General features: G+C 38.3%; 1 protein-coding gene across 3 annotated transcripts in view; it reads left to right on the top strand.

Moving 5' to 3' along the window:
• The first annotated feature begins 2,526 nt into the window (after nucleotides 1-2,526).
• Nucleotides 2,527-26,221, top strand: part of Dcdc2 (doublecortin domain containing 2) — a 167,005-nt gene continuing 143,310 nt past the window's right edge. The window contains exons 1-3 of one of the 3 annotated variants that reach the window (XM_074082779.1): nucleotides 2,527-2,696; nucleotides 3,474-3,859; nucleotides 7,827-7,881. In XM_074082779.1, coding sequence (XP_073938880.1) covers nucleotides 3,567-3,859; nucleotides 7,827-7,881 — 348 coding nt within the window. In that variant the 5' untranslated portion in view covers nucleotides 2,527-2,696; nucleotides 3,474-3,566. Of the gene's footprint in view, nucleotides 2,697-2,841; nucleotides 2,883-2,922; nucleotides 3,860-7,826; nucleotides 7,882-26,221 lie in introns of those variants that run through there. The other 2 variants (XM_074082780.1, XM_074082781.1) reach the window with 2 other exon arrangements.

Consider the following 26,221-nt stretch of genomic DNA (forward strand, 5'->3'; position numbering starts at 1 on the left):
ACCACATTTTCTTAATCCATTCGTCAGTGGTGGGGCATCTTGGCTGTTTCCATAACTTGGCTATTGTGAATAGTGCCGCAATAAACATGGGTGTGCAGGTGCCTCTGGAGTAACCTGTGTCACAGTCTTTTGGGTATATCCCCAAGAGTGATATTGCTGGATCAAATGGTAGATCAATGTCTAGCTTTTTATGTAGCCTCCAATTTTTTTTCCAGAGTGGTTGTACTAGTTTACATTCCCACCAACAGTGTAGGAGGGTTCCTTTTTCCCCACATCCTCGCCAACACCTGTTGTTGGTGGTGTTGCTGATGATGGCTATTCTAACAGGGGTGAGGTGGAATCTTAGCGTGGTTTTAATTTGCATTTCCTTTATTGCTAGAGATGGTGAGCATTTTTTCATGTTTTTTTTGGCCATTTGAATTTCTTCCTTTGAGAAAGTTCTGTTTAGTTCACTTGCCCATTTCTTTATTGGTTCATTAGTTTTGGGAGAATTTAGTTTTTTAAGTTCCCTATATATTTTGGTTATCAGTCCTTTGTCTGATGTATAGCTGGCAAATATTTTCTCCCACTCTGTGGGTGTTCTCTTCAGTTTAGAGACCATTTCTTTTGATGAACAGAAGCTTTTTAGCTTTATGAGATCCCATTTATCTATGCTACCTCTTAGTTCATTTCTGGTGTCTTAAATCCTTCTTTTGCTCACTGCTGGAGGTTGGCACAATAGAAAAGATCAATACTTATTCAGCAAGCAAAAGGAGTAGGCAGAGAGATTGTAAATGCATGACTTTTTTTTTTTTTTTGCTATTGGTTATTTTTCTGCCATGGTTAAATGCATGAGGAAGAGAAATGTGTATGTTTCAGCTTTGAGCAAATGAGCAGATGGGATCACTTGTAGGGACAGGACATGGAGAAACCATGCGATCATGTGAACACTTTGAGTCTAAGCTGTATTTTAGGTGGTCCAGAGGAGCTGTTTGGGAGCCACAGAGTACTGGAAGCTGCCTTGTATTGGCTCCTGAGAGTTAATTGTTACGTTTTCAGGAACTTTAAATGTGATCATTATTAGGGATTAAATTGAATAAATTACATTGAAAACAAAAATAATACTCAAGAATTTATCACTGTCTACATTTTACTATTATCTCTGTTCTTGAGGTTACTTATGTCTATTCTATCTGTATGACCACAGTACCTTACCATGGTAGCTACTGTGCAGTTCTTGCCTTCAGTGATGTCAGAATGGAAATTGATATTTGGCAAATCACAGAAACTGGCAGATGCTATGAATCAGTCTTTCTCTCCTCTCTGAGAGCCAGTGGTTAAGCATTTATCTTACCACATCATGTCCAAGAGGCAGCTCATGAAACAAATTTGGGCTGGAAATACCATCATGAGCTGCATCAGAATACAGACCAGGGCTACTTCAAGGATGGGTGAAAGTCTCTGCACTGAACAGGACCCTGTGCTTGGTTTAATTGTCTGTTGTTGCCATCTTGAAATTCTTAACTCTTGAACTTGGGCCACATGCTTTCATTTTGTACTGGGCTGGTATAGGTAGTGGGGAGTTTTAGGCAGGTGGGGTATTGGTGCTTAATTGCCAAAATTCCTCAAAACAGGTATGCCATCTTTCTCAGCTATGTGGTAGCACACACATTCTCACAGCGACTTTCCTCATTCATCTCTCAACCTGTGTATTCCTATGACCAGCTCTCAGAACTTCCCTCTTCTGTTTTCTGACTGTATCATTCTCTTTGGCCTTCTTTTGAAAACAGTTAACTTTGAAGGCATCTATGTATTCCATGACTTTCATTAAAATGTTCCTGCCAAAGACTGCGATGTCCCACACATTTATGGTTCATATTGGTATAACAGGAAATAACATAGAATCGGGTTAGAATCCTTGTGTACTAGTTAGGCAAATTTCCTTGGTTTCTCTGCACTGCAGTTTCCTTATCTGAGGAAAGAGTAGTATTTACTTCTGAAAGTTATTGTGAACACTGAATTAGATAATGTATGTAAAGTGTCTAATGTAATGTCTGGTACAAGGTTAAGTGTTCAATTAATGGCAGTTATTTATATACGATGAATTAGGAACACCAAGTTATAAAATTTGGGCATGACAGTACTAAGATGTTAGGAGTTGAGGGACACAGGCAGAGATGTGCTGCAAAATTTCAACTTCTTAAGCACAATTTTCCTTGTCCCACAATATATGTGTCCCAAACTGGACTGGACAAGGCAATTCTTTACTGAGATTCTTAGTGTTCTCAAAACTCGTCTCTCCTACCTCACCCCACTGACTGATCTAATAATTCACACAAACAGCATAGACGTGGACTCTCGGGCATGGCGAGCTATTTACCCTTCTTGTAGAGACATCTCCAGCCCGGATAAAACTACTCACATGACTGGCACTCAAAATATCGCGGTGTGTCATCTTCCCAGATGTGTGCCTGACACACAGCAGGCGCCCCTTTACTGAGTGACCTCATGATAATGCCACCGGGCTTCCACGTTATCCCCAAAACCCTGTCACTTCTTTCGCGCTGCAGCCAGAGCAGCCGGCAAAGCCCAAGGGAGCCAGGCACGCGCCAGGCCTAGTTCACGGACTCCGCTCCCCACGCGCGAGGCCCAGGTTGCTACGGAAACGGCGAGAAATAACAACTCGGTTCCCCTCGGGCTGAGCGAGGCCCACAGAGGTAACAGCAGCGGGAGGAAGAGCGCGGGCCACGCGCGGCCACCGCGGAACTCACGGCGGTGCCAGCCAGGCCCAACCACAGCGCGGCGCACCCCCCCCTCCACCCCGTCCCACCCTGCGCCCCCGCGCCCCCCGCCCGGCCCGGCAGGTCCGAGCCGCCCCCTCGCCCGCCAGCCCCAGAGCGGAGGTAGGCACCAGCGGGGCGGGAGTGTCCCCGGGGACCCCACTGTCAGTCCGGGTCCTCTCTCGCGGGCTGAGCCGCGCGCCACTGCCGGCTGTGTTCATGTGATGCCCACCGGGTCATGGGGGAGGACGAGGGTCCTGGGCGCACGAGTCTTACGTTTTTTTCGGCAACGAAAATTCTAGCCAGGGTCTTAATTACTTTCTTGGGGTGGGGTGGGTGTGTGCAAACGGGAGATTGAGATTTAAGGGTGCAAAAAGAGAGAAAAGAAAGTCAAGCTGTTTGGGCTCAGTCACCCAGATGTGATGCTAGAAATGGAGTTTTGCCATATTTATCTGGTGGGGTGTGTGTGTGTTAGGACCCCCCCTCTCCTGTCCTAACTCGGGGCAGAAGTTTGAAGCCCCCGCGCACCTTGCTTGCTACGGGCGGCGTGTGAAACAGGTAGGCGAGCGCTCATTGGCTGCGCTCGCCGGGTGAAATACTTGAACTTGCGCCTGGGTCCTGCAGCCCCCGTAGTGTCTCCGCAGGGTGGACGCGCGAGCGCCCGGCTGCTACTCCTCTGTTACTCGTGGGTCTGTCGTTTCCCATTCCTTGCAGGAGGCGATCCACGCCGTGTGTGCCGTGAGGCCACCCGGGCAGAGCAGGTGCCTGCCCCTGAGAATCGAGCAGTGGCGGCGTCCCGCGGGGACGATGAGCGGTACCAGTGCCAGGTCCAGTCACCTGTCCCAGCCGGTCGTGAAGAGCGTGCTGGTGTACCGCAATGGGGACCCCTTCTTCGCGGGGCGCCGAGTCGTCATCCATGAGAAGAAGGTGTCCAGCTTCGACATCTTCCTGAAGGAGGTGACCGGAGGCGTCCAAGCGCCTTTTGGAGCGGTCAGGAATATCTATACCCCGCGGACCGGCCACCGCATCCGGAAGCTCGACCAGCTCGAGAGCGGGGGCAACTACGTGGCTGGGGGCCAGGAGGCCTTCAAAAAACTCAAGTGAGTGGGTCTGTCCCTGTCGCCCGCCATGTCAGGGTGAGCTAGTGTGAGGTTGATGTGAGGAAATGAATGGCCCCCGCCCCATGCACTTCTTGGTGACTTGGAAATACGGTGCCTCTCAAAGCTCCCATAGCCGTTGTGGGTAGAGGTTAAAACTGACTGGAGAAGGAATTTCACTTGGTTGCGGTAGGTACAGACTTAAAAATTGTGTATCGACAATATATGAACAACAGCGGGTTAAAAAAAAAAAGTATCCTTGCACAGTTAGTGACCAAATTAATACTTTGGTATTTTCTATTTTTTTCTTTCCTCTTTTTTGCCTTTTTTCTCCTAACCCATCATTTTAGTTTAAATGGATTTCTTAAGAATTACTTCCAAGTGTTGGATGCTATATTATCACCACAGGAGAAAATTGCTCTGCCACCCCTTGTTTCCATTCTTTCCAGTTTTCGTTCCAAGTACAATGGACAAAACTCCACCTCTGTGACCCTCCTCCCATCTGTTTGCATGTTCGTGCTTTTAACAGAATGCTTGGAAAAATGTATTAGCTTACTGTATTTGTCTACATGTGTCTCCAGAGACCTGATGGTTAGATCTTCAAGGCTGGGGGGTGACTTTGCTCAGTTCCTGGCAGGGAGCTTACTCACAGCAGATGTTCCAGGCATTAGCAAACTGTGCTTAGGGTCCAGAGGGAACAAAGATGAACAAGACATGACACCTTGTCTTTAGGGGCTTCCAGTCTAACAGGGAAAAGACTACTGCACAACAATAATTCCAATGCCAAGTACAAAAGGGTAAGTTAAATTAGAAAAAAAGTTATGTGGGAGTAAGAGCTCGTGAGGGCAGGCAGAATTTTACATTCCACAAGATTTTAAAAAAACTTTACTTAGATATACTTTAAATAACATAATACCCACCCATTTCAGTGATATTTTTAGTATATTCATAAAGTAGTGCAACCATCACCACACACTCATTTTAGAAAATTTCCACACTACCCCCAAAGAAACCTGTACCTCCCAATTTCCTCTTCCTCCTGTCATCTGATAACCAGTAATCTACTTTCTATCTCTATGGATTTCTCTATTTCATGTAAGTGAGATCACTTTTGACTATGGCCTTTTGACTGGCTTATTTTCTTACCATAACACTTTCAGAGTTCATCCATGTTGTAGCATGTGTCAGCATGTTACTCTTTTTATTATTGAATAACATTTTATGATATGGACCTAATACATTTTGCTTAGCCATTAAGCAACTGATGACTACTTGGATTGTTCCACTTTTTGGTTATGATGAATAATGCTTCTATGAATATTTGTTTACAAGTTTTCATTTACCTTGAATATGTTCCGAGGAATAAAATTTCTGGATACTTGATAATTCTGTATTCTATAGCATTTAAATAGAATATGTTAATTAAAAACTCATCTTGAACCCTAAGATAGCCCCCTCCCCCAAAATCTTTACTATAAAGCTATACTTGTGAATTTTGTTTCTAACTGTATAGAAACATTTCTCCAAATATCCCTAAAATTCTCTAATATCATACTTCCTCACCTAAGCTTAAATTGAGTTCTAGGTATTTTGTCTATAATGCCAGACATTGTTTTTATGGAAGGTGAGTGATACATTGGAATTTATTTTCTTTTCTCTGAAGTTTCCCTTAAGTATGCTTTGTCTAATTTCATAAAAAGAGCTAAATGAAACTCTATGCCTTAAAAAAACATAAGTTAAGTTTTAACTTAAGAAGTTAAAACAGGAGACTTGAGGCTTAGCTAACTGTTCATTAGCAGTGTCCCTGGGCAAGTCACTGGACTGAGCTAGTCAGTGCCTGTATATAACCATTCCTACCTCGCAGGGTTGTTGTAAAAGGAAACATTGTGGATTGAATGTGTTTTGTAAATACCAAAGAGCTATATAAATGTAAGGCACCTCTATGTCTAGTTCCTTGAGTTATATATTCATTTTTATTAAATAATTTCCACATAAAGCAATTTCATGGGAATGGAAATCTGATTCAGAATTTATCAGCAGTTGAAAATTGTAGACTCACTTTAGTTATTCATGTTCTTTTGCTTATTTGGCACTATCAACTCACATATCAACTCATAAGATAAAAAGATTCAGTTCCAAACCAAACAGAATGCGCACTTCAAATCTTTCTCTCTCTATATATGTATATGTGTGTGTGTGTACGTGTGTGTATGAGATTTGCATGATTATTTTAATACATACATACATACACACACATAACTGAGTTTGTTATAACAGTGTCCATGGTTAGTTTTCCAAACTGACAGATGACTAGCTTCTTTTATTTGCATTCAAGAAGCAGTATCTATGGTTATAAAGACAGATTCCAAGAAGATTTAAATGCTAAATGTATTTGAAGCTTAGCACTATAAATTTGTAGAACAAATAAAGAAACTGAAAGAGTAAAAGTCCCCCAAAAGTTTTGAGAATAATGCATGGGCTTTCACTTAGACCCTAAATGATGTTGGGGAAGATAACAATATAGTTTTTGAATGGAAATGACCAAATTCCTGCTGGAATATCTTTCATTTAGATTTTTCTAATATTTTTGAAGCCACATTTAATTACCATAGCTGTTACTTTATTTTATAGTAGAGATTTCTGGAGGCTATTTTTTTTCCAAAACTTCCCCTGTGCATTTTTGGAACTGACTCTACTACATTAATCTTGTGGATCTGAGATCACTTTATTGCACATGGCAGGGTATTTTGGTATTATGCTAGAAATAGTTCCTGCAAATTCACAAAGACCCATTTTATTGCTAAGATGGAGGAAGTATTTGCATTGTCTTTTGTAACTATTGCTTATACAAGGAAAATATATGAAAATTTCCAGAGATATCAATTAACTAAAATGTATTTTGTCACCTTTGTAAATGTCACAATGTACTTCTACCCAGCACAACAATAAAAAATAAAATAATAAAAAATTACTTTGTCCAACAGGCATATAACACCAGCCACAATAAAAATATTTTAATAGCCAAAGTTAATTCCATTATAAACTGTTTTGGGCAACTTGGTAATTATAATACTTGAAGTAATAGATCTCTCTAACTTTAAATTAAATTCCAGATTTATGCAATTATATGAAAATGTTTATTTAGTACCTTTTATGTGTAAGACACAAGTCTGAGACCATTTAAAACTGGAATCAGATCACAGTGATAGACTAGTAACTTAAAGTTGACAAAGATATCAAATTTTCAGGTTGTTCTTAAGCAACAGCCAATTACTGATCACTAATTAATATCAGTAGCAAATAGTAATGGAATAATAAGGTTTTCAGAAATTAACTAGTCTACCTATCTGTCTCTAAACTAAACTTATACTTAGAGTATCCTACATGGCTGGGCATTTATGGATCACTTAAGTGCTTGCACTGGGAAAATGATATCCCAGCCTTTCTCACTTATTACTCTAGTGCATGCTCTTAGTACTTTCCTTTGACTTAACGTTTGTGATTAGTGGAATCACGATGTTTTCCGCTAAGTGCTAAGCTGCTTTACATATGAATCATTCTTTATCAAATTCATATAAGAACTAGAAATACACTATGTATAGTGAGTATCCAACTATTAAAGGAGAAAATGTTCTTTTAATTGAAATATATATATATATTTTTTTTTTGGTGGACTGGGATTTGAACTCAGGACTTCATGCTTGCAAAATAGGTGCTCTACCACTTGGGCCACACCTCCAGTCCTAAAGTATGCATTTCTAAAACTTTAATTCCTTGAAGTTTATGGTAGAGATGTTTCAGCTCTGGTTGGTGATGCTGAATGAAAGCAGTTTTTACTACTCTGATACCTATTGATTTTTGCTTTAGACTTATACATTGCTTTAGTGTTAATCGTGTTTAAAAAGAAATTGACATAACTGACTTCAAACCTGTAAAAGCAACCCTTACTGTTTGTTTGTTTTCTCCCCAGTTACTTGGACATAGGAGAAATCAAGAAAAGGCCAATGGAAGTTGTTAATACAGAGGTAATGGAAATTCTATTTTGAAAGTTCAGATAAATAAAAGTGCCTTTTTGTTGTTTGTTGTGATGTGTCTCAGAGACTTGAACGGCATTCTGATGATAAGAGATGAGTTCTCAAATGTAATAAATGGGACATTATGTGTTTAAGGGAAAAATGGTGCTTTCTTTGGGTCATTGTCAAAAATGAAGAGACTAAGTAGGTGTTCTAAAAAATGCAAGATCAGATGGAACATATTCTTATTTTCCATTTTCTAGTTACATGTTCTCTGGCTAAAGTGCACAGAAAATTTCCCTGTCAAGTATGAGAAGATTCTAATACTGTTAAATAAACCTTTATCCAAACTCCATCCCATATTCCAACTTGCTCCTGATGGCTCAGTGTTTGAAACAGCCAGGATCACCCTGGCTCTCAAAGGAAACAAGTAGATGCCATGTTGGACCTGCTGTGACCTCAGGAAAACACCTCCACTTTAACCTGTTTTAAAGTTCCCTTGAGAATAGTCAGCAAAACTTACATGAAGCTTGGAAACAAGTCTTGTGAAACAGATAACCAGAATAGCACATTCCACATAGTTTCTGAAACCGCAGTGCAATTTCCACTAATTCTGTAGGATGTACTTCTTGGATTTTGATGAAAAAATCCATTTAAAACAATAACAGTCTTAAGTGTTTCAGTGAGACAGGGAAAGTTGTATTTAGACATAAACAGGACTCTATCAGCCCAGACTGTTACTCATAACCAAGTGCTTCCAATGCAAGAGTTCCACTACACATATCTCCCTCTCTTTTCTTTGGGGCTATCCATGAGCCACATGCACACCTTTCTTATTTATGAATGCACATTCATCTGTGAAAAACCCACCACTTGTCTTCAGTCACTAGAAAAGTAGTTCTTCCCATTTGTAGTTCAGAGCCCCAGAGAGACTCCTCTTACTTCTCACCATTTCTTCTCATGTCCTGGTTATACCCAGGACAAAAGTCACATAAGAACAGATAATTGTGAAGAATGGAAGTTAAGTTCATTATTCAAATAATTTATGGAAAGTGGTGCTATTCCCAGACCTTTTATAAAATAACCTTTTTGCTATTTTGATTTTCAATGTGTGTCAAATTGATTATACATGAAAGTGATAGGCTTTATAGCTTAAAGTAGAAAATGGTATAAATTTTTCAGGTTGTGCATACATTACGGTTAAAGAATGATCACTAGTTAATATCTGTAGCAAGTACAAATAAAGGATCGATTAGTGAATTAGTTCTGGAAATGATTCTGTTTGAAGGGTATGCACCTGTAAAGTAGGCCCTTGCATGAAATTGGTAACAGAGCCTGTATTTCTACCATAGAATTTGAGATGTGTGAATCCTAAATGTTATGAGTGCAATATATTTACTCTGGATTCCATGTCTCTGGTGAAGGCATTGTGTCTAGTGAAGTGTAGCAGTTATGCAATTAATTTGCTGAAAATGCTTTTTCTTCTTAGAAGATTAGCTGTAATAATGGAAGCGTTTATAAGAACCCTAGTCAGTTTAATCCATTAATTATCCTTCCACTTTGGGCAGTGTCCATTACTTTCTCTTTACACATGAGCCACACACATTGGCTTATGAATGCACATTTCACAAATAAAATATCCACCGCTTTTCTCCGTATAAAAGACTGTATGTCTTCCACCATCTTTCTTACTGTTGAGTCACTTTCCTTCTTTCCCTTTTCTACTTTGCTATAGCTTCTCTTTCTTCTCACTCCTTCCCCACAAAGTCTTCAGCAGGGATAAAAAGAAAGAAGGAATTTTGGGATACAAAGGAGATGGAAAGAGGCCCTGAGAAACTGCTTGGCCATGCTCTTCAGCACATCCCTCAACTACCTAAATCTTGGGGTTTTTAATTTTTTTCCGTTTTTCTCCTCCCCATCCTTTTCTCCCAGTTTAGAAAAGCCATTGCATTTCCTTCTCTCAGGTCACATTCTTACTCTTGATCTTCAACCTAGAGACCCTCTTACCCAAAGATCGTACCATGGCCATCACCCTGTTTTGAACAAGAGGAGCTCCCACACCTGTGGCTAGAAAAGGAGGTTTTTGATATCTGGCATCCCAAAAGGGAACCCTGGGAGCATTTTGCCATAGAAATATCACTTTGACTGTTGGCTTTATGTTATTATTACAGTAGTCTCCCCTTATCTGTGATTTTACTTTCTGTGGTACGTTATCCAGTGTCAAACTTGTTCTAAAATTTTTAAATGGAAAATTCCAGAAATAAACAGTAAGTTTTAAATTGTGTGCTATCCTGAGTAGCATGATAAAATTCTGCTTCCATCATTCCTGGGATGTGAATCATCCCCTTTGTCCAGTGTGTCCATGATGTAGACGTTACCACTTGTTAGTTGTGTAGCAGCTGTTTCGATGGTTAGATTGACTGCTTCAGTATTGCAGTGCTTGTATTCAAGTAACCCTATTTTCTTTAATAATGCGCCCCCTCCCAAGTACAAGAGTAGTGATGCTGGCAATTTTGTTATGCCAAAGAGAAGATGTAAAGCATTTCCTGCAAGTGAAAGGTGAAAAATCACAAAATTTTCATAATAATACATTTTTGCTATAATTTTTCCATTTTCTTGTTATTTATTGTTGTTAACCTCTTACTGTGCCTAATTTATAAATTAAACCTCATAATAGGTATGTGTGTATAGGAAAAATATAAGGCTTGGTACAATCTGTGGTTTCAGACATCTATAGAGGGTATCCTGGAATTATTCCCTGTGGATTGGGGGGAGGGGCTGCTGTACTGCTGTTAGGTAGAACACAAGAGAAAAAGTAAATAACTAAATGTAGGCTTCCCCAAGAACCTAACTATTGAGAATGTAATTCTTACCAAGGGGAAGTACCTCTCTCTTGTCTATAATTGGTTTACAATCCAGCTTTTAAAATTCAACAAATTTGTAAGTTAAAGGACCATCTATGCTCAAAACGTGAGAACAGATTTGGTGGACACTAGCTCTTCAAAAATATGTGTTCTCTTTTCTTGATCTAAGGTGAACATTTCTCCTCAACACAGTGTCCATTGAGAAAAATTGCACCCCTTAGGTACTACTCATGACTGGTAGTGTTTGGAATATAGTAACCAATAAGGGAAGGGCATCAGAGAATTAATTTTGAAGTGGATTCAGAATATGAATACACAGGTTTGGCAGGTCTAGAGTTGTTTCAGGGGAGTAATAGCACAAAAATATTTTTCCAAAGATGTATAATTATGAAGGATGAGTAAAATTACTTATTCACCAAAATTGAGGGCATTTCCCTAAAATCTGAACTAATATCATACAGTTTGAGTTTTCTGGGATGGGCCTGCATAATAAAAGCCACCACACGAGAATATGCTTTAAGCATATTCATTCTAATTATTCCCAGTAGATTTTAGTACAGAAAGTCCCTTGCATTTCTGTGCAGTTTTTCAGAATATATGGCATCGAGTCCTAGCCACCATGGCTGGAGAATATCCAGTGTGTGCTTGGAGTTAGGCATTCCTTCTTCCTCCCAGAGCTCCCTAATCCAAGTCCATGGTGTACTTTGGTTGCTCTTTAGATAGTTAACAATTTAGACAACAGGTCATGGTAACTAGAATGTGTTTTTCATCTTGACATTCAAAGTTCTTTTATGATTCGTGTCATTGCTTTTCTGTTCCATGAGGCTCGTCTCTGAAGAGACACTGGAAGGACAGCCTATCCTACTTCTGACCCTACGTGGGGACAGAGACAGGTAGAACTGGACCCCTTCCACATATCCAAAAGAAGCACAAAGTGTTATTTGGAATACACTTTGGGCAGTAGGAGGAATTTAGGGAGGGAGGAATGAAAAGGGAAAAGAAAAAGGCAGAAGAAAAAGAAAAACAAAGAATAAAGTGACTTTGTGAAGTTTTGTTTTAAAGTCAGGGTACTGTATGGGCTCAGAGCAGACTTCCTTTACTTTTCTACCTACGGATCATGCTTTTACTAATATCTAATAAAGGAATCTCCTAAGATGCCCTGTATTCTTGCCTCTTCTCTTCAATTATTTTGGACAGCTGTATTTTCATCTTTCTCTCAGTGGTCATTTTAATGAAGACAATTTTCTCAGCTTCTCACCTTGGTAACTGCCCTCCTTATGTATGACTTCCTAGTCCTCCTTTGTGTCATCTTCTCCCTCCCCTCAGCCCACTTTCAGATTCCATTATGTACTTCTGTGTTCTAAATCAACTTACCAGGTCCTTTCTTTCTTCTTTACCTTGTGCAATCAGTGGGAATCCCCTGTCCTCATACACTGGGAGGTTCAGATTCTGCATGTATGGTGCCTTAACCAGCCTGTCATCATAGCTCTTGCCCTTTCACTTTAACTGCATGTGGGTATCTGCTTCCTTTCTTCTTGTTTTTCTACCTTATCTGCTTTGCTTCCATAGGACTGAAAAACTGTACAATTCAGTGCAGAGGGCAGAGTGAGCAAAAGTGAACAAGACATGCACAATCTCTTACATGCAGGAATTTATAGTCTTGCTGAAAAGAGAGACGAATACCTCTAGTGGCTATGACGGGTTCAGGTGCTTCTGGCTTATGTAGCACAAAGCCCGTTTTGGAAGCGTCCTTCTGCTCGGACCTAGAGTTGAAGCTTTTGCTGTTCACCCTTATGCTCCTCTCCCATCAATGTAGTGACTCTTCCATTTTGAAATAAATAGTTATTTAAAGTGTAAAGTCCATTTTATTATATAAGGGTCCTTGGTACATGATATACATACAGGGGGAGAGCAGGCAACTTGGGTCCAGAGCACTTAGTATGCACAGGAAGCTGTGCCAGATGCTAGGCCTAAAATGAATACTTTATGTTTCTTGCTGTTTAGGAGTCTGGGGGAATGGTACCCACTTTTTGCATGGTAACTAGAATGTGTTTGTCATCTTGACATTCAAAGTTCTATGATTCAGGTCGTTGTTTTTCTGTTCTGTGAGCCTCATATTGGAAGACACAAAGACAGCAGTCATTTCCTCTTACTTTGTGGCCCTGTAATGGTAGAGCTGGACCTCTTCCACTAACCTCAAAGAAGCACATGGTGTTGTTGGGTGTGTAAATAACTGCGATCTCCAGTCACATGTGAGCTGGGCTAGAGATGTGCTCAGACGCCTAGACAAGTGCAAATGGATTGTGGTATGTGTCTGCCAGTTTGAAACGGTTTTAAATATAATAGGATTTTAAAAATTTTAGCTTATTTCTGTAAGATTTTGAGAATGTCTTTTTCTATGATTCGATTAAGAGGGGAATATTTAATTTATCTGTGAAAGATTTAAAGCCCATGTTTGCCAGAAAGAGTGAAGATACATCAGGAAGGAAAAGAAACAAGGCAGCCTCGCTATGAGTCAGGTATGTAGGATAGACATATAGAAAGCCCAGTCTTTATAGTAACTCCTGTTAATTCCCACTTCTAATCCTGTCTCAGAAATAGCAAACAATCCATAACTGATTTCGGCTTCCCTTAGTTCCTCCTCAGAATCCTTTGATGAGGATCCACACCCTGTAAGAAACCTTCCTCCACATTCTCAGTGCTATTCTCTGGCTTGTGGGAGTGCAGTGCTTTGCACTAAGGCAACAAACCCAGTTTTGTCAGATAGTATTGGTTGATATTATGTACTATTTTGATCCCCTATCATTTGTGTTTGCTTAGTTCTCCATCAATTCAGACATAAAATAATTTCATTGATGTCCACACAAGTACTCCATTCACACAAGTCTGTGTGTGGTGAAATTTACCATGGTTTGTAGAAATGCAGTAGGAGTAGGTTTTGTAGGTCACATGAAAGTGTCAAGAACTCCAAACTTAGTATTAGATTTCCCCTTAAAAATCCCTTGGTCTTTACACCAACTCCAGCTCCAGCCTTTGGTCACCAAAACAGTGACCTCTCTCTTTTCTCCTTCCTCCTGTCTGTTTTCTGCTCTAGTCCTACTCCATGTTCCCATTGATTTCTAGTACAGAACAGTTCAGAGATTCAGGTTGTTTCCTTGAATTTTGATATCCACGTTCTTAAGGCCAGCAGTAAAGATATTTTTACCTCATTCTTTTGTCTACTCTTCCTTATCTGCCCGCAGAGGTGTCAGTCACAAGTAAAAGTACAACCAAGAGAGAGAGAGCAGGACAGGTTTGCCTTACTCCAAGTGACCTGTCCACGAGTAAGTGTGCTATCTATTCTTTGAAGAAATGTTTCCTTAAACAGAAACCTGAAAATTAAAATCTGAAGTAAGAGCCCAATGAAAGCCTTCCCAAAGACTGGCAACCTTCCTGTTGGGTACGCCATCCTACTGAATTCTCTTGAATACATCAGCCTCATTTTGGACTTCCATTTATGGAAAATTTGGATACACCTTGTTCCTTCTTAGTAGGATGGAGAACTTCCAGAGTACTATGGAGTAAAGAAGAGAAAGGAAGAAAGCATTTGAAACTGCAAACCTTTGCCTTGTCTGAAAACTTTGTGGGAATCTAAGTTGTAATTCAGGTCACTTACTAGGTGAATGTTCTTTAGATTTTAAATATCATTATTAAGATTCAAATTTTCAGCTTAATCATTATGCAAAATCTCTAATGAAACACACTATGAAATTTACTACTTAAAGTGATTTGGTTAGAAATAGTATTCTAGACAGTAAACTGAGTGTAATTATTAACTATTGTACAGAAAGGCATGGGGACTGTGTGGTTTTAATTCACTAATCTTTAGATTGTGGATTCTGGGTTTAGAGGTGTTCAAAGTGTAACTAATAAAGGGTTAAACTCATAAATATTTTTTCGTTTAACTTGAGGAAAGATTTCCAGATTATATGAATAGATCCTGGTCAAATAATTTATTGAAGAACTAAAGAAAATAAAACCCATTTTTGTAAATTCACCCAACAATGAAGCTCCTCCCAAATCTTTTACCTCATACCTTTCCTCATCTCTCTAATAGAACTGCTAAATAAGAAGCATTCTTTTAAGGGAAGCCAGTTCCCATCAGTGTCCATGGTGATTCCAGTGTTTGTGAGACCTTGCCAAGGCTCTATGGAGAGATTTTTTTTAAAAGAACAGCTGACTGTATTTCTACTCTTTCACTCTTTCTTGTTTTTTGTTTTCTTGGTGTTAAGCTCTCTCTCTGAACAAAAGTCTCAGAGAGGTATGTATGTCAACATGGAAAATATTAGTCTAATGAAAAATATCCACTGATAACCCTTATAAACTAAGATCAAAAGCTAAAAGGTTCATGATTTTAGTTTGGCCATTAGCATGTATCCTAGTATTTGTTGCAAATATCTTTCATTCTCTTTTTGGCATTTAGACATGATTTTAGGAAATTTTGTATCTGTGAAGTTGGCAGACCTGCAAATTCATTATTATTATTTAAGTTTATAGTAATGTGTTGTTCTAAGCCAAAAGAGAAATCAGTAAATAAACATCTAGAAGATAATTTTCAATATTTTAAGAAAAATAGAAAAATATCAGTTAAATTATTAAATGTGTCTGTTTTAAAATTTTAAAATGCTGCTTATTTGTCTTTCTGTATCTGTTTTATTTCATTTAGCATAATGTTCTCTATGCTCATCCATGTTGCTGCAAGTGAGAGAACTTAGTGTGTGTGTGTGTGTGTGTGATGCTAGGGATCCTTGGCAAGTGCTCTACCACTGAGTTACACTTAATCCCTAAAGTTTCCATTTTTTAAATAGCTGAATACCATGCACTCACTTGTATGTGGAATCTAAAAAAGCTGAACTCATAGAAATAGGCAGTAGAATGGTGGGGGTGGGTATTTGGGGAGATACTGGTTTAAAGGGACAAAGTTTCATTTAGATAAGAGGGACAGTCCTGGAGAATTATTGTACAGCAATATAGATAATAACAATGTATTTTAGTTAATAAAGATATATTGTATATTTGAAAATTAATAAAGTGAATATTAAGTATCACAAAAATGTGAGGTGACATGGTAATTAGATTGATTTAATTATTACATAACGTATATATGTATCAAAGCATGACATCTTGCCCCAGAAACACAGCTGTGACTTTGTCAATTAAGAATAGATAAAATACTACTTAATTAAGTGTATCCTCAATATAAAATCACACACTTAAATTCCCATTAAAATGAGCTCTGTTTGGTAACTCTGACAAGAACACTGTTGTTCAGAGAAGAGCTTCTTTTCTTATACTGCACGGGATTCAGAAATATAGAAGACAGAATGTTAGCAATATGTAGTAGGATTTTAACTTTTCCAAGGTTTGTTAAGCTTTTGGCTGATGGTAGTTTAAATACTTGATGACTCACTAGAAAATCAATATTTAGGTTTACATTTTAAGGTAATGATTAGAATTGAGTTTCCTGGGGGAAGTCACAGGAACTATTCCTGGTTGAAGCATGATATAAGGTTTTTGTGGCTTAGGTTGTCATCAGGGAAGTAATAAATCCTTGGACTTTCCTGATTGGGGTAGCCTAATGAGAACACAGTGCTTATGAGGCCAGAGATTTGGGCTTGTATACCAGGAGACTCTTAGTTCTGAGTTCCTGGTCCCAAATCATCCTCCAAACAGCCAGCTGTCCTCCCAAGTGTGGTGCTGGATAAGGCTTGCAAGAGAGAGATAGTGTATGTGATTCAGCTTATATCTGTCACTGTACTGGAAAAAAGAGCTAAAAGACTCATGTCTCCAAAGTAGTAGGCTAAATGTCTTATCTCAGCATAAAATAAACAAAGTTTCAGTGTACTTCAACACAAATGGGTGACAACATTTTTAAAAGGTAGGGCTATTTATTTGCATTTAGTTGAGTTCAGTATGAAATATGCAGGAGGTGTGCCTTAGTGTCTGGCTTGGTCAACAGTGAAAATTCCCATATATCATGGTAAAAGACTCTTTTATAAGCAGCCACCAGATCATGCTCAGATGTCACCCATGATTACATAGTTTGGATGCTTTGTTTGTTGAAATAAGGTTGATTTCAGCCCACCTGCTAGTTGGGGGCAAAACTTTCAGTGGTGAGAGATTATGGGAGAGCGACAACTAAATTGACTTGGTGTATTTGTAATGTCTAATAATTAACCTGGAACTTTTCTATCTAGGAAATGTCTAATGGCAATCTATGCTGCTTTGTGTTTCTTTTTACCTTTGCAATAGCAAGTATTTTTGAGTTTCAAAGACTTATGAACCTCCATGCTCATCTTTGTTAGTTCAATTTACACAATCTTATGTAACGGGGCTGCCAAGTCTTAGAATGAATGACCTGATATTATCCAAGTTGCATTTTAAAAAAATTGACACATAGTCTTGATATGTAGTCCAGGCTGGCCTCAAACTCAGTATGTACTCAGACTTCAGCTTGAGATCCTCCTACTTTAACCCAGTGTATGCTGGGATTATAGGTATGTACTACCATGCCTAGCCCAAGTTGCATTTGTAGATTGTATTTTAAATGATAACATTCCATAAGGGAGGGTTGAATGGACCAAAGTATAGTATACCTACAGAAGACATATACTGAGACACCCCTTTGAACATCAACCTAAATATTAATAATGAATACCAGGACTGTAAAACAGGCACAGTACATGTGTTTGGGGGGGTACTAGTTGGAGGGGGGAGGGTGAATGAAGGAGATTAAGGTGATAGTATATGGCAGATGGACTTCATATGCCTATATGAAAAGGAATTAAGAAACCTCTTGCAATTGATTTAAGTGGGGTGGGGGGGCTGAGGAGGAGAGACGATGGGGGCAATGTAAATAATGTACGATATAAGTCTAATCGGAATTGTCAGTACAAATCCCCCCACATAATGAATATATCCTAATAACAATTTAAAAAAACTCCCCAAAACAAACAAAAATGATAACACTCCATAGCCTGTTTTCTTAGAAGTGAGAAGATAACTCAGTTTCAGTACACAATTTCATTAGCTAGTATGGTATCTTTCACAGGTGGTTTTTAAAAAGCTGGATTATAAAATGATTTGAAATCTCAGTTAAAATATAGGCATGTATGTATTCTGATACATGCTTGGGTTACCACCTGGTAAGCACATCATTAAATTGAAAACATTGTAGTTGAAAATGCATTTGATATCCCTAATCTATGGAATCATCACAATTGAACAAAACAGTGCACTTCAAAGTATCAGCCGTTTGCCTTGGTTGATTGGCAACTGCGGTTCACAGCCTCTTACCTAGCACCTTGAGTAAAACTCCTTGAGGGAGTTTTATGCCACATATCAATAGTCTGGGAAAAGATCAAAATATAAAATTCAAAGTTTGGTTTCCACTGCATGTATCTTGCTTTCATACCATCATAAAGTTAAATAATCATTAAGTTGAACCATTGAAAATTGGGTACCACTGTATATTTTATTATGGAAAAGAGACTTTTAAAATGACTTTTGCAAATGTAGAACTTGGATCTTATGAGAGCTCAACTGGTTGATATTTAGTCAAATAGAATTTGAAAATTGGATTAAATTGCCTTCCTTTAGCTTGTACTTCTAATCAGATTGCTATTTCCTGTGTTATTTTTGTTTAAATTATTTTATCAATAACATTGATTAACTTTGTCTAGCTCTTCTCATTTGTAGACCTATCTAAACATGTACAGACATGTAAATAATGCAGTACAGACTATGGGATTTTTCTTCTGGAAATTTCCAGCATTTTTACCTAGAGATTTGTTTATTCACTCTAAATTTTTTTCTCCTCCCCCACTTCCCCAATTTACCTGCTTAATTATAACTCTATTCAAATCATAATTCTCAAGCCGCTTAGGCAAGTTAGTGGAGTTGTAGGCATCAAATTTGTTGTGAGGAAGACTTGTCCAATGCTTGTTATAAATATATACATTCATAGAAGGTAATCTTGGTTAGATGCTTGCATTTTAATCAGTAGCAATGCTAGTTTAGTTTGTGTGTCAGATACACAGATGAATTCATAAGTAGGCAATTACAAAATCTTGATGACACTCTCTTAGTGCTCCATCTAGGTGAGGATTATAAAGATAACCTTTTGGGCAGCATCTGAAGAAGAGGAGTCTGCAGATGAATTACTGTATATCTCTGCTATTACTATTATTAGTATTTTGGTGGTACTGGGGTTTGAACTGAGGGCCTCATGCTTGCTAGGCAGATGCTCACTCTACCAGCCCTTTTTTGTGTTGGGTAGTTTTGACATAGGGTCTTATGAGCTATTTGCCTAGGCTGGCCTTGAATTTTGAACTTCCTGATCCCTGCCTCCCAAGAAGCTATGATTGTAGGCATGAGCCACCAGCCCCCAGATTCTGCTATTTTTAAGCCTCCTGATATGTGGAGCTCAAGACAATGATACAAATTTATGGCTTTTACTTTTCAGTAGTAGAAAATTAACATCACAAATTTTCAACAGAAAATGTTTTGAGCATTTATTTATATACTAGTCACCATGCTCAGCCTTCCTAAGGGGGTTGTCAGGAGGATAGCTGCCAAGCCGCCCTAAGGAAGCATGCTGTATGTCAGGATTGGAAGGCACAGGACTTTCTCAAAAGCTTCCTTAAAGAAGTGACATTTATGACGAGACCTAATGGGAATGGGTAGATTTTAGCTGCAAACTGGGAGGAAGAGTGTTCCAGGCAACACCACATGCGAATGCCTGCAGATGAAGAGAGTGTATGGCATGCTTGAGAAACAAATCTATGTTTACTCAGGCTCAGACGTGAGAAGGGTTGGGGATGAAAGGATGAGGATAGATGAGACTTGGGAAATAGGAAGGAACCACTAAAGCATTTTTTAAAGGAGTTTTTACTTTTCTCTAATACCAGTTGGTTTTAGGAAAGGGATTTCAGCAGGAAATTGACACAGTCAGTCTTGCCACAACAAGGTTGGAGGCCAGCAGACCACTTGGTGGAGAAGAATGTGGTGCTTGGATGGTGAGGACTGTGGAGATGGTAGAAAGAGGCCATATATGAGAGACAGAGGCTTAGGGATTGGTTGGATGTTGAGACAATGAAGGGAGATTAGTTGTATGATTCTTGGGTTTCTGATCTGGGCAATTGGATAAAGGATATTCCCCATCATAGAGACAGAGGACACAGTTTGTGATTTTTGATAAAAATAACAATTAATTACTTGAATATCAAGCCAGCCCAAATTTTGGAAGATATACAGAACTGGGACTTAGTGTGAGTAAGTATATGTGTGTGCATATTTTTCTTTTTATCATTCTTTTTTTATTTTTGGCAGTACTGAGGATTGAACTCAGGGCCTTATACTTGCTAGGCAGGTGCCATACCTCATGAGCCACACTCCCAGCCTATGTGCATTTCTTTTCTGTATTTTATGTAGTGTTCTAAGAAGCACTTCTATAAACATCTAGTTTAATTCTCACAACAACCTTATGAAGTAGGGATTGCCACTCCATTTTATAGAAGAGAAAATTGATGACTAAGACACAGTCTTGAAAAGCTAACAGTCTAGAAGGACCACTTGTTAATATATTGTGCTTTAGTGCAGAAGGAAGCATTTCCAACTGAATTAGTAGAATGTAATTGAAGATGATTATTTGGAGTCTATTTGCTCTTGGAGGGGTGTTGGGAGGAGTGAAGCTTTTATAAATTTATCATACCTTGATTTGATGACAATAGGTAGGAAAGGATATATAATAAAGAAGACTGAAAATTAGGAAGCAAATTCAGAAAAGGGGTAAAATTTTCTTTAAACTACCTTAACAAACTTCTTTAACAAGTGATCATTAGTGACAAATCTTGCCTGGAGTTATTTTAGTTGTGTTCTTAATTGGCATTTTTTTGGCCTTTGTTAATATTCCCAGTAGGACAAGATATTTATGTTGAACGTTTCCAATACAGTACTTGAAATGGCTTTGGCATGTCTGCTTATGAAAAGTGTCCCACAGGAAACTGAAAATATTTTTACAAGGAAATTTACTACAGAGTGTGAAGAGATTAGAGACAGCGATATTGAGCCAAGAATCATTGAATAAATTTTTCTCTTTTCATCACGTTTCTGTCAAAGGGCCATTTGTTTTGAGTAACATCGACCCAGTTACCAGGCAGACAAAGAAACCTGCAGACTGGAGGAAGAGAGCAGAGAGGCATGTTATGTGTTGCAGATAAACTGAATTCTCCTAAGGTCTGAAAGTGCAAGTTAGCGTTGTGCCCATGGCCTTGCCTTCTGCATCCGAAATGTACTCGGAAATCATAATATGTTCTTTAAATAATTGTTGCAAGGATTAGAAGCATACAGATTTATCTTCAGCTTGTAGTATGATGTGTGATAGGTATTTAGAGCTTAGTAAGTGGAAATTATTGTTGATGTTAATAAGATCATGAGAACTGAGTTGCTCATAAGTAAAATAAGACAGAGGCCACTGACATCATTTTGGCTGCTTTAAGAGGATCTGACTGAAAGGAGAAAATGTGCCTGTAAGTGTTTAAACAGCCTCAAAACTTTTCTAGGTGCTGAGTGATATTTATTATTACTTCTGACTGCAGTGGTCATGGAGTAGATCATTAATAAATGGTTGAGATCATTATTATACAAATACAAGAAAAAGTAAATATTTCAGCAGACAAATAGTATATAACCAACTTCTATGTATTACTAGATCTTGGAGTTGTTCTTTAAATATTGAGGAAGGTTTACAGAGACTGAATACAGAAAGAGTGAAAATACACATTTGAGTTAGCCAGGAAGCAAAAAAAAAAAAAAAAAGGTCTATAACTTATTTTAGCAGAAAAGGAATTTTTGAGAAAATAGTGGCTATCTTCCAAATCTCTCATAGGGCTGGAGAATAAAGCTCAAAGAATGAGCAGTTACAGAAGAATGGAGGTGGCCAGAACCCAGACCACACTGTATCACTCACTGGACACAGCCATTAAGGGCAGTACTGCTTCCACCAGTGAGCAGTAGAGATACTCAGCTTTTAGACCACTCTCCCTGACTTTTGTGTCTTCTTCAAGAAGTCACAACCCAATGTCTCTCTATTCTCTGTGTGTGTGTTGCTGGGGACCAAACCCAGGGCCTCATTCATGCTAAGTCTCATTAATTATTGCATGCTTTTCCAAGTCGAAGTTCTTTTGTTATGCCATTTCAATGTTTTTAACCTATATGCTGAATTGTAAATGTAATTGTTATATAAGTCAAGGATTGAAGGAAGAGGGCAAAAAAGGGTGTTACTGTACAGATAAAATCTTCAACATATACAGGACATCACACTAGGAAATAGTGTATTTCTGAAGAGTCAGGACACTGGAAGTAGCATTTATGACTTCCTCTACTATGCATTCCCCTTGCACTCTTACCTTTAATTAGTACTTCATCTACTTTCGGTTTTTAACTAGTAGGCTGGCCCAAATTTTTGAGAGGGAGAGGGAGAGGAAGAGGGAAGATGGCTGTGTCCTGTGATACAAGGAAGGGGAGGGGGAGAGAGGGAAGTAGGGGAGATGGGAGAAGGAGAGGGAGGAAGAGAGAGATTGGCGTTGTACTTGGATGTTATGCAACATCACTTCCATCACATTCTTTTTTTCCAGGCAGTCCAAATTCTCAGGAGGGGAAACCGACTGGACTCCACCTCTTCATTTCTTCTTCTTCTTCTTTTTTTTTTCAGTGGCACTGGGGCTTGAATTTAGGGTGTCATGCTTGCTAGGTAGGCGCTGTACCACTTGAGTTACTCTATCACTCCTAGAATCTACTGTTTGATAGGAAGTGTCAAGATTCTAGAAAAGGATGTGAGCCAGTAATATCACTATGACTATTTTTGGAAAATTCAGTCATTAATTTGTCTCAGTTATAGCATTTAGATATTTCACTATTGTATTTCGCTGACCGTCACCTGTCAGTGTATTTGATTACCTTGTGAATTAGCACAAAGGCTCTCTGCCATTTACCATAATTTTTACCCTCCTAAATTATAGAAATGATTTTTAACCTAATTGTTTTCCAGAATTTGTATACTTAAAAAATTTGTGCATAGTCTTAATCTGGTCAATCTGAACATTCACATGCAAATAAATGACTTCATATAATTGCAGGAAATATTTAAAAACATTTACATATTTCAAAATATAGCTAAATATTTCTGATGATATCCAGAGTCAAATATTTAGACATAAGAAATAGGGAGAAGTTAATTTTACATGTAATTATTTAATTATCTTTTGCTTCGTTTTTATTATGTTATATTTTCACCTTTTCCAAATGATTTTTTTTTTCTCATCTGTCTTAATGTTTTACATTCTGAACGTTTGGTATTTTCATCCTACCTCTCTTAATTCTTCCTTCACTTTCTTCATTTCTTTATCGTCTTGGTTTATTCAATTCCCTTAAAGCTCTTTATTTGTTCATCTTCTATCCTTGATTTGCATATTAAACATGACTTCAAAATCTTTAGCAGTTGATTTCTCAATTCATTTATTTGTAGTATATCTTTTAAATTCTATTTTAAGGTTAAAGTATATATTTTGATTCAATTTAGATTTTTTTTGTCAAATATGTACATTATTGAGCTCCCTAATTCTTTTTCTGAGAAGTGGCCTTGCATTATATAGCCTAGGCTAGCTTCATGATTCTTCTGTTTCAGCCTCCTGAATACTGGGATTACAGGCATGCACTACACCTGCCTGACATTTCTTGATAACATTTTTATTAATTTAATAATTTTGACAAAAAACACACTGATTATTGAAAGTGTTTTTTCTTAGTTGACTTGAATTAATGATTAGAATTGAAAAGATAGACTGAGCTATCAAGAAGTCAAAGTTAATGGTAAGATAAAAATAAAATTAGCAAATTTTAATAAGTGAAAGGGCTGCTTAATAAATGAATGAGTGACTAACTCCTTAGACTATCATGGTGGTCTGAATGCATTTGTAGTTACTGGACCATGTTTACATAATTTTTGTGATTATTATCAAATAAAAATTTAGATTTAAAATAGTGCCATTTTATATCAGTATACCACCTAATCTAATCAAAGGGTATAGAATTTTCTATAGCCAGTTTTTTTTTGGTTGCACTATGGTTTGAACTCAGGACTTTGCGCTCACAAGGTGGCCTCTCTACAACTTGAGCCAACCTTTTTCTTTGCTTGGTATTGTTGAGACAGGGTCTCACTTTTTGCCTTGGATGGCTTTGAACCACAATTCTTCCAATCTCAGCCTCCCAAGTAGGTAGGATCACAAACGTGAGTCACCAGTCTTCAGCCGTAGTCTGTTTTTGAAGCTTTGTCTTGCTGAAAATACTTGGGGCTCAGGTAGAAAAGTAATATGAATTCTTCCCTATCCATGTAGAAAACCTGCAGATAAAGAATTCACTAATAATTTGGCAAAAATAATTTGTTTCCTTCAGATAATTGTAGATGATGTATACGATCATAAAATAAAAAGTTTGTATATATTTATTAGTGATGAATTGACACTGTCAATTTCATTTGTTATTTTACACCTTGTTTCAAGAATTTTTTTTGCTTGCTTTCTTTTGTGGTGGTACTGGGGTTTGAACTCAGGGCTGATCATGCTTGCTAGACAAGCTCTCTTCCACTTGAGCAATGCCTGCAGGCTTTTTTTGCTTTAGATATTTTTTAGATAGGGTTATGCTTATGCCCAGGGCTGGCTTCAGACTGCAATCTTCCAACTTACAACTCCCGTGTAGCTGGAAGTATGTGGGCCAGCACACCTGGCTTGTACTTTGAGATAGGGTCTTGCTAACTTTTTTGTCCAGGCTGAACCTGAACTGCCATCCTCCAATCTCCCCTTCCCAACTAGGTAGAATTACAGGTGTGAGTCTGTACTGGGACATTCATTTTAGTGGTGAAAATACCTACTTTACTTAAGCCATTCTGGAACGCACCAAGGCCTTGCTATGGTGGGTAAAGTTTCATCACAGGTTTGAAAAATATAATTAAGTGTGGCCTAATCTTCTTTAATTCCGGCCAAATAGTATCAGCTTAAACCATCATTCCTTGTGGATCCTGTTTCTCCAGTCTTTGGCTGCTGTGAGTCTCTGCTCTTTTCTCTCCAAATTCTCTTCCTCTCTCCTGTGTTGGGGAAGCCTACATGATTCCTACATGCATACAGTAATCTAAACAATTACTCTGTGTTTGTGTGTGAGTGTATGCATGCTGAGTGTGTACCTAACTATACCCTACAATATACATAGTAATCCAGAAAGAGAGAGAACAATGTTCAGGGGAGAGGAGAACCCCTTACACACTGGCAAAACATATTTACAAGCTAAAATCTTTTAAGTGTTCTTTGTGGTTGGTCCATTTTGAAAAGCCAAGTTTTCAGATAGTTTTGGAGACCAAATTCTTCCTCCTTTGCAAGCCAGACAGAATGACGTTTTAGTGCAAAGTTGCCCAACCGACACTGTTTGTACAATGTGACCCCTTTCTTTGATTTATTATTCTTCTCCCCATGGGTGTGGAGATTGAAATTTATCTTTTGATGCATAGGCAGGTTTTAGAGGCTTTGGAACAGGATGTCTAGAAGTTACATCTAGCCTGGGGTTGTTTGGTAGTTGGTAACTTGGAAACCTAATTGCAACAACAAGCCATCCAAATGCAGGTATTCTTCTGAGTGCTTATAATGAAAGTAATACCAGGAGGGACCAGCCAGGAACTGACTAGACAGCCCTTGCAAACAAAACTGGCTTCTAGTTATGGTTAATGCTAATTGTTATCACAATTCTGAAGCATGTGTAGTGGATTAAAAAAATAATTCCATGGTCACTAGTAATGAATTCACCAAAGATGTTAGTTGTTTGGGACTAACACAGGATGAATTATTATTCTTTGTCATATGAAGGGGAATGTAGCTGTTTGTTTTCCCCTCTGTATGCAAGAAAGTGTGAGACACTGGTTTTCTTAAATAAATGTGTTTCTTTCCCCAGTATTATTTCATATTATGTAAGAACTACAATTAAATAGAAAGAAACACTGTGGAAATTTGAATGCAAACAAGCTTATCACTGCCTTCCCCATTCATTTACATCTTCATTTTGGTATTATAGAAATTAATGCTGATGGAATAGAAAATAGTATAGGAAAGACAATGTTTCATGGGACTTAGTTATGTCATCTCATGGATTCTTTGGATTATTTCCATTGAATATAATTAAGGTACAAAGTAAGCTAGGCCTTTTGTTGCAGAATTTAGAGTAATATGGAAAGAGGTAGCTGGCTCCAATTTTGGTGTAGTAGAAGAAATCCCTGTCCAATTCCCCATTCTATTTGGAGCATTGCATAGCTCAGGTTGACTGCCATGTAGCCTTACTTCCAAGTTTTTCTCCTTTATAGTTTTGGGATGGCAGGGTGAAAGCAAGGAGTAGAAGCAGAAATGCAATTA

Source organism: Castor canadensis, chromosome 8, assembly GCF_047511655.1.
Source record: "Castor canadensis chromosome 8, mCasCan1.hap1v2, whole genome shotgun sequence".
NCBI classification, from domain to species: Eukaryota; Metazoa; Chordata; class Mammalia; order Rodentia; family Castoridae; genus Castor; species Castor canadensis.